The 9,517-nt window shown below is 49.2% G+C and overlaps 1 protein-coding gene across 1 annotated transcript; it reads right to left on the minus strand.

Annotated features, from left to right (window-relative positions):
* Positions 1-420: 420 nt before the first annotated feature.
* Positions 421-9,143, minus strand: Slc22a13 (solute carrier family 22 member 13). The gene is made up of 10 exons (XM_076869097.2): positions 8,766-9,143; positions 3,503-3,606; positions 3,095-3,249; positions 2,742-2,910; positions 2,427-2,547; positions 2,242-2,336; positions 1,793-2,007; positions 1,485-1,593; positions 760-975; positions 421-514 (listed from the first exon to the last, which is right to left on the minus strand). Exons 1-10 carry the CDS (start codon positions 9,141-9,143, stop codon positions 421-423), a joined length of 1,656 nt encoding a protein of 551 aa, XP_076725212.2.
* Between the last annotated feature and the right edge of the window lie 374 nt (positions 9,144-9,517).

The following is a 9,517-nucleotide window of genomic DNA, read 5'->3' on the forward strand; positions in this document are numbered from 1 at the left end:
ACCTGCCGCGTAGAGTCCACAACTTCAAAATTTATTTCCTCTCCACTTGATCCCACTACTCAGACAGGCCCTATCTAGTGCTCTGCTCTGGATTTGACTGAGTTTGGGGGCAGGGGGTGCTCCAGACTGAGGGACCAGGATGCCATAGCCCCACAAACTATCAGAGAACAAATGAAGCCCATGACACACCCAAGACCCTAACTTGGGGCATTGGAGTGGGGCTCTGGGAATGAGAGAGGTGAAGGAAGGAGGGAAGTCCTGTCCCAGATGCTTCCAGGATTGGACTCAGCAGTGGCAGGGGCTGGGGCCATGTCATGTGCGCTGCCTCTATAAACAAGGCTAATCTGTGTCCTCTTGGGGACACAAAGGGATGTGTAGGCAGCTTCCTGCTGCTGGTGGTCTGATTCTTAGAGACCACAATCAGAAATCTGTGCTGCTCACAGTGGTCACCCCTGGAGTAGAACTTCTTCTCGTAGCCTCCATTTCTTTCTCTGGGGGCATTGCCGTCGGAGATCTGCAGGGAAAAGAAGGCTGTCATTGTCGTCCAGAAAATGGTCCCGTGGCATCACCCTTCACCATCTCCCTCCTGAAAATACAGGAAATCTGACCCAAGGTCAGTAAGATGCCTGGTTCCACAGGGATCCATATTGGCCTCTAAGCAATGATGGACTAATGGTGAAGAGGAGGTCTGGGTTTTTGGTAGAGGGGCCTCTGATGTGGGACCCAGGTCCTGGGCTTCAGAGCTAGCAAGCTGCTCACCGTGTGTGGGGCCCCTGATCCAGGTCCTGGATGGTGTCCTTCAGGGCCTGGCCACGTGTCTCTGGCAGCAGAATACAGAGTATACCTGCCCCGATGGGGAAGCTGCCATAGATGAGCATAGGGAGCTCCTTGCGGAACTCGCCCAGCAGGAGCACAAGTGGCGTGAGGATGCCACCTACTCTTGAAAAGATGCTCACCAGCCCCATGCCTGTTTGCCTGCAGGAAGGCCAGTAAAATTTGAGCAGAATTGGCCTCAATCTGGGGCCATAGCCCTACCCCCAGACCCCTAATTATAACACCCACCACCACCCCCAGCCAAAGGCCAGCAGGTCTCCAGTCTCCTCTGGCTTATTTAGTGCTCCTGCCCCTGCATGTACCTCCCACCTCCAGGCCTCCCTGTCTGCCTGCTCCCTGTCTGATCTGTCCCATCTAAGGTCAAAGGCTATGGCTCCCAACCACCCCTTCCCTCATCTGAGTGTTTCTTCTCCTGGGTCATTCATTCTGAAACTTCCCCCACATTCCTGTCCTGACAAGGCCAGGCCATGGCCTACATCCATATCTGTCCTCTGCCAGCCTGGAGATACTTGGGGACTTGCACTATAGCTCTGGTTGTCAGGGCCCCAGAACCAGCCTCACTATCTATTTGTGGGCTGGTGGTGAGGGTAGCAGAGGACTGGCCAAAGTCAGGGCCCTAGAAGAGCAAGAGGCATATCAGTAGCTCTTACCGGACGACGGTGGGAAAGAGCTCAATAGTGTACAAGTAGGAGATGGTAAAGCCAGCAGAAGTAGCGAACTTCCCCACCACGGCCAGCACGGTGACCACCAAGGGCATATCTGCTGGAAGATGCTGGTCAACCACACAGAAAGTAGGCTGCCCACCACTTGAGCCCTGCCCACCACCTTGTCCACCCAAACTCCTCACCTCTTCTGTACCCAAACCCTGGGGAAACCTTTACTCCCGACAGGAGAGTGATGGCCATTGGTCCAGCCCCTGCAGCAGGGTTCAGGGAGGGAGGGAAACATCCAGTCATACCTTCTGGGATAAAGATGATGATAATACACATGAGGCCACCCAGAATCAGAGTCCCCATCTGGCTCCACTTGCGGCCCAACTTCTCCATCATGAAGATGCTGAGAAGGCGGGCAGGCACCTCAGAGGCTCCAAATATTAGCTGTGTCAGGTAGATGTCCAGGCCAAAGTCTCCCACTTGGAGGCTGAGGCCATAGTACCCAAGACTGTCCACAAACCTGTAAGGCACCCAAGGGTTCCTGTCATTGCTGAGTGTTCAACACCATCACATCCAGAGGACGAGCCTGCCTTGGTCAGTGTCACAAAAGGAGACACTGGCACAGCTAGGGAGAGAGCACACAGCCTGAGAGCTACCATCCCACCACTTGGTAGACACATGGGAAAAGTAGCCATGGAAGGGGCAGCGTATTGGCACTGTCCTCAGGAAGGGGCATGAGCCCTGGGCAACTCACCAGACACAGATGAGAATCAGGGTCACCTTCCGGAGATGGGGGTGTCTGAAAAGATCCAAGGCATTCCCTGAGGAGGCTGTCTTCTCTGGGGCCAACTGAAAGAAGATGCAGGGTGAGGGGTCATGCAGAGGTTCTGTGGGGGTCAGCATCAGGGGCCGGGACAAGCCCTGGCTTGCTGGAAGTACCTGGTTCAGAAGCTCTGGGGAGATTTTCCGCTTGTTGACTGAGGCTGCCTTCTGAACTAGTTGTTTGGCTTCCTCTATCCTCCCCTGGGTGAGGAGCCACCGAGCAGATTCTGGCAGAATCCTGTTGGCCAGGAGCAGCTGTGACCTTGGGGTCTGAAGTCCCGTGGAGCCTTCCTAGCCTTTCCGCACCTCCATACTTGGAGACTTCCTCTCCCAGGCCAGCCTCCGACCGCCCCAGGAGGTGAGTGTGACCACTGCGTTCCACCCCACAAAGCTGGCCTAGGGGTGGCTTGCTCCTGGCAAGTGGCTCCTCACCAGATGTACGAGAAGAACAGCAAAAAAGGAACAGCGCCAGCAATCTGAAGGAGCCTCCAGTTGCGGATACCATATGCAAGTCCCGCCAGCACCATCTGTCCCAAGGCGAAGGTGAACTGGGCCAGGATCACAGCCCGAGTCCTCCACAAGGGGCTCACCCACTCTGAAACTGTGGGGACAGAAAAGGTGAGACTGGGCCACACCCTGCCCCTTCACTCCCCGCCACTCTCCAGATGCTGCCAGGTCAGCATGGGGACCTCAGTCCCTGCACGAGAAGCTCCCCTGGGACTGCCTCAGGTATGGGCAAGGTATGTGCCTGACAAGGCTCCCACAGGCCTGGCCCAGATACTCACTCAGGGTAACAGTGCTTATCATAAATCCAGAGACAGTAGTAGCCACAACAAAACGCAGGACCATGTAGAACTCAAAGCTGGGCACAAAGGCCGTGGCCAGGCCCACGAAGGCAGTCAGGAGCAGCTGCACCAGGAGAGAGGCTTTGCGGCCAATCCTGAGGTAAAGAAGCAGAGCTGTGTGTGGTAAAGGGAAGGGGCCCTGCTGGGGAGGAAGCAGGGAAAACCCCACAGGCCTCACCTGGGCTGTCTGAGGGAGGAGACATGGCCCTTCTCTGGGAGCCCCATGGAGGAGGGTAGTGGGAACCAGGCCTCTTCCTGGAGGCAGGCATGAGGGGCACTTGGGGAAACTTGGGCCCTAAGGAGCCTAAACACATGCTAGGTCAGGGGAGGGCGGATCAAGGTTCATACCAGTCACAGAGGGGCCCAAAGATGAGGGCCCCAGCAAGGAGTCCGGACATGAACACCGACTGCGAGGTCTCCTTCAGGTGCTTCCGATGGCACACCAGGTTGAACTGAGGCAAACACGGGCAGATGTGAGTCTGGGGGAAGTGCTGAGGGCAAGTTCTTCACCACCTAGCCCTTGACAGCTCTCTTAGGGATCATGCCTATAGTTTCCAAACTGTGTTCCAAGGTACCCCAGGGTACCACAGTGAACTCACTGGGCACAGCAGAGTATATTCAAAGGGAAATAAATAGAGTGAAATTTGACATCTGTCTGACATCACACAAAACTACCAGCCCAGGATAAGTTTGAACTTCAACATGAGATCACCCTACTTTTCTGTCAATGACATCGTATCTCTGTGAAGTCCTGTTTTGGGTAACAGCTGTAGGAAAAAAAAAAAAGTAAACCATGTACAAATCATCAGGGAACCAAAAATGGACCTGGCAGTATCCAAGGGCTGGGAAGCTATGTGTGCTCAGGAGTCACATACATCCCATTAATAAGTTGTTGCCTTTCTTTAAGAATGAAATAAAATTTGTTTTTTCTTTGAATTTAGGTGTACTATTCTTTCAAACCACTAGTAAATTGTTAGGACATAAACACGTGTTATTCTTTGGACTTAACAATACATAGAACCATATTTCTTTTAGCCTAAAGGTACCATGTATAATCCCTGACACATTAAGGATATAAAATTTGAGAGCCTATGACCTTCCACTGATGGTTGCATCCTGACAAGTAGGGTCTCTTCCCCTCAGCTCAGGCATCCCTGTGACCCACTTGGGCCTCTCCAAATTTTCTCATCTGGCTGCAAAATCCCCCGAAACACTCACCAAACACAGGCAATAAGGAGCATTCACACACACCTGATTGGGACAGAGAAACATACACACATAGTGGGAGGGCGGGGTGGGAGATACATCTGGGCAAAAGCTGCCAACCCACCTGGAGACTTAGAGACAGCCTAATCCACAGTCTAGGAAATGAAGTGGAGAAAACACGTGGATCCGCACAGCTCTGCACACATGTCTGCTACATGTGCACGTAAAGTACACATGACTCCCTCATGGGCGTTCTGCATCCTTTGCACACAACTCAGCTTACACATGAGTGTTTGTAGGGGAACATGCCATGTGAACCCTCCTCCAGCTTTTCTCCTGTGAGAATGCCTTTGAGTGCCTGTTTTGTACCATGCACAGGGAGCTAAGCGCTTTACATGTATTACCTCAGATCACCGTCACAACAGTCACTGACTTATTGTTATTTTCCTCCGAGGGAGGTTAGCAGCTAATCCTGCATCCCACAGCTGGATGGCAGCTTGTGGAACTGACACATTTCTATTGCTCTAGACAGGGAATGAAACTGAGTGGAGTCTAAGGGAATGTTTGCTGAAAATGAGCAAAGGAACCAAGGCCAGAACATCGATGACCAGTCAATCACCATCAGTTAAATAATCTTTGGCAAGAAATTAACCAATCCAGGAGTTACCACTGTGCTCACACTTCTGTTCTCAAGGACAACTGTTAATTTTTAAGGACTTTCAGAAGATGTCAAATGATTAACTGATTATCCCTGAGAATGACACAGGACATGGAAGGGCTCTTAACTGTTGGTCCATCCTGTTTATTTTTTCCTAGTAACTATGGATTGCCTTTGTAGTAACATACCATTTAAAATAAATAAAGGCTTGCAACTGCCAAGCTCTAGGGTCAGAACTGAGTGACTTTGTGTAACCTTGAGCCTGTTAGTCTATCCATCTGTGTCTTGGTTTTCAACGCGTACAAAGTTGGTGATAAAACCTGCTATATGGTATGTACCATCTGATAGGGTTAAAGGAACTAACACATGTGACATACTTGGCTTGGTGGCTGTTACACAGGCCGCGCTCGGTAAAGCTCTGTAGGATGGCTGCACTAGCCCTGTGCTTACCAGGCTCTCAGAGCTATAGTGTTCTGCAGGCATGAATGCCAAGCTATGGGGGTCTTCCAAGTCTGGCACCTCTGGTCACCAGTCACAATTCTACTACCTCTCTATAGTTTATAGCCCTTATATCATTAAATTCTCACGCTTAGTCCATTGTTCAGCAGCAGCAGAGACTGTGTCTTGGAGAGGTGCCAAAGTGCACCCAAACTCACATAGTGTCATCATGTTGCAAATGGCGCAGAGATGATTAGGGCTGCACTTGGGATGCCATTTATCCACCTCCCCAGCCCTAACACCCATAGTGTTTGGTTCTGTTCAGGGACAGCCAGAGTGGCTTGCAGAATTCCACCCTCATTTCTAGAGCATGTCTTCCTTATTCTAAAACCTTCAAGGCCCTCTTGGATCTCTAGCAGAAATCCCATATTCTTCAGCACTGTACCTGTAACACTACAAGAATTTCCAAACTTCTTTTTTTGAGTATTTCTCAAAGATGCCAGACATTTTTATACCTCCAGACCCTAAAAATGACTGTTTTTTTCTGATTCTCATTCTTTGCCATTCCAACGTTGTCCACAATCCCAGGAAAAGTGCTGCTGTTTCTGCTATTCGTTGACAGTCTGTTTCCCTCCCCTTCAGAGTTCTATATGGACAGAGCCAGGAAATATTACACTGATAAGGTAAGAAATAGACAGGTACTATGACCTTCAAGGGCATGTAGCCTTAAGGAAACATGTTCTTTCTTTTCAGATTAGTGTGGTTTTTATTTTGGTTTGAATATGAAGCCCAGGTTATACTAAGGACACTGGGGTGTCCACTTAGAGAGGACCTTCTGCATCGGTGTGCAGAGCTCTTTTTCATAGATTTAAAAAAAAAAAAAAAGCAGAAGCATAAGATCTCATTCCAAAGGAGCTCTGCTCTAGAACCAAGCTTAGATTGTCCTGTGGCACAGGTCACAAAGTCCCAATGTTGTACATTCCCTTGAGAGTCACAGTTCTTGGAAGGGTTGGAAGTGGAAGGGTAAGAGGTCCAAGGCCCAACCCAGCCAGCATGGACTAGGCTGCTGACTGAGGCTGAATTGAGGCCTCTGAGTGCTGCCCACAGGTTGTTGAAGAAGCTGAAGTCAGTTTCAGGTCTGTGCACGTCGGATCAAGTGGATACAAAACAATTTCAGTGAGGCAGACCACTGAGTGTGTTGCTGGGAGCCGTGGTGCCATTGGGAACACTTGACTCCAACACAACAAACAAATCTCCACCTGAGTATGTGCTGTTTTTGAAAAGTATGCAGTTACAGGATTGGTGGAGAGCCACAGACTCTTGACCTTTTTGACACTGTAGGACAAGCCAATTATGAGAGATTATGGCAGTTGAACATCCACAAATGAATGTGTTTCTTTTCTGTTTTTCAGGGGCCTCTGACCTCACTAGAAATAAAAGATAATGGGGCGCCTGAGATAATGCATCTACCATCTTGCTTGTTGAGACACAGATTGATCTCAGAGATGACCCCTCTCCTATTGAGAAATTTGCCAAGAGCAAACAGAAGACTTCAGAAAAGCTGTCCTTGACCAAAGGGCTGTCAAATGGGGTATTCTCACTCACATGGAAAGGCCTAATCAATGTGTTAGACACAGTAATATTAGTTGCCCTGGAGCCTCTTATAGCTAAAGAAGGGCTTCAGGTGTGTGCTGTCATTCATTAATATATTCCTCATGTTAGTCAATTTTCCATCTGCTATGACAAAATACCTGAGGAAATCAACTTGAAGGAGGAAACATTTATTGTGGCTCATGGTTTCAGTCATTTGGACTCATGGCTATGGGCTTGTAGTGAGGCAGAATGTCCTGATAAGGGTCATGTTGTGGAGCAAACTCATTTATTTCATGATCCCTAAGGCATGCCCCCAAGGACCCACTCACTCCCTTCTACTAGGTCCCACTTCCTACAGTTTGTACCATTCCATAGGAGTCCATTTAGCTAGGAATCCATCAATGAACATTGATGAGTTTAGAACATTAATGAGTTTAGAACCCTCATAACCCAATCACTTCCCCAAAGTTATACCTCTGAACTGCACTGGGGGCCAGGTCTTCAAAGCATGAGCTTTGGGGAACATTTGAGATCCAAACTATAACATTCCTTGACAGGTGCCTTTTCTTTTCCCCCTTGAGTAGATCCAGTGCTTGATGAAACTCAGGTAGCAATCAAGAAAATTTTTTTTGTAATTTGCTGGTTTTTTAAAGGGGAAGTTACTTTTTAACAAACAGCAACAGCAAAACAGGTGCCAGATCCTTGAAAATATCCCCTACAAGTCCTAGTTTACATGTGCCACCCCTATTCCAGGCACACCAAGTTATCTACTCCTTGAAAACCACCTGTTTCTGGCTGCCAGGCCTTTCTTTTGATACTCTTTCTGCAAAAAAAAACCTCTTCTCTGTCAACATTTTTGAGCATCTTGTTACCCAGCTCACATTACCACTTCATTTAGAAAGTTGTCTTCAGGAGAAAGCAAATTCTGGGCCTCAGAGGCCACCTAGCCCTTTACTCCAGTACAAGGGATCCAGATCTTCCCTGACCACCAGGGGTCCTTGGAGAGGGACTCTGTGTCTAACCCTTACCACCCAGGAAGCCACAACAGCAAGGAGGTAGATGTTTCTGAGGGCCCCTCTTACTCCGAAGTGGCTAGAGAGAGCATTTTTCTGTAAATGTACCCAAGTCTCTCCTAAGAGAATGAAGTTAGTAGGAGCAAGTGCTTAATTATCCACAGGACGAGTCTTAAGAGTCGAGAGTGTTCTCCAGCATCCCAGAGGCAGGGACCTACAAGAGAAGCCAGAAAGTAGGAAGCCAAGTCAAGCAAGCAGGATGGAAAACAAGTGGACAGAGAAAGCAACAACCTATGAGTTAGAAAAGCACAGGACAGGTAATCAGGCCGACGTGCAAGAGTGAGCCGAAAGACAAGGGGAAATAGACAGCTAGGAACACGGGGTAGAGAGAGGCAGCATCAGAACAGGAAAACAGGGCATAGGCATAAAGGCAGGTGCCTGGGCAGACAGACAGAAGGACAAGCCTGGAGACAAAGGACAGGCAAAACTGAACAGAGAGCTGGGCAGGCAGACTATACAGAGAAAATAAAGACTAGATGGACCAACAGGCAGAGGACAAAGAGAAAAAAGGTGACCGCAAAAAGTAAAACAGGCATACAAATGGTCAACCACACAGGAAGAGTTACAGAGATAGCAACAGTCAGTACAGGGTCAGGCAGAGGGACCAAGACAAGTGGACAGATAGGCACAAGGCCAGCCATACCTCGTTCAACAGCGATCGGGGCTTGTTCTCAGGATAGTGCCAGCTGGTCTCACAAGGCTGTGTCTCATTGAAGCGGTGGCTGAGGATGTCCTCCAGGCTGGCGTTATTGGGGGGTGGCCCGAACATGAGGCAGGACTCAGGTCTGCCCTCAGCATCCAGAGGCACGCTCAGTGTCAGTTGCTCAGCAGCACTCAGGTTGAGAGTGTGGTTCTTGACCCAGGCCACTGAACAGTAGTGGGCCTCATCCAGGACCATGAAGACCTGGCTAAACATATAGAAGGGGGACAGGAAGTTGGGGATACTCATCAGGATCGTCAACTGTACCTGGAAGCGACCAAAGTCACCTATTTCAGCTAGAACCTGGGCAAATTGAGCCATGACTGCTGTTCACCACTCCTCAGGTAACTCTGGAGATTAGCTCTGGTGCACTTGTTCCTTTGGACAGCAGTGACAACTGCATTAATGTTTAATCCAGCCTTGCCTAGAAACACCTGTCACACAGCTTCCTAGTTGTGACCTGAGAAGAGCAGAATATAATGAAAAAAAATCATCCCATCTAGCTTGTAGCATCTGAGGCTATTTTATTTACTGTGAGCAGGCCTCACAAGGGGAATTAAGAGCAGTTTTTTGGGCCCTGAGCTTTAGCCAAACATTAATACAGCTTACAGTAGCCATACCCGCCCCACCTCCAATTGCAACATCCTAAACAATTCACACCAGCTCAAACATTTCCATTTGCTGGAGAATCCAAA

Source organism: Callospermophilus lateralis, chromosome 1 (genome assembly GCF_048772815.1).
Source record: "Callospermophilus lateralis isolate mCalLat2 chromosome 1, mCalLat2.hap1, whole genome shotgun sequence".
Taxonomy (NCBI): Eukaryota; Metazoa; Chordata; class Mammalia; order Rodentia; family Sciuridae; genus Callospermophilus; species Callospermophilus lateralis.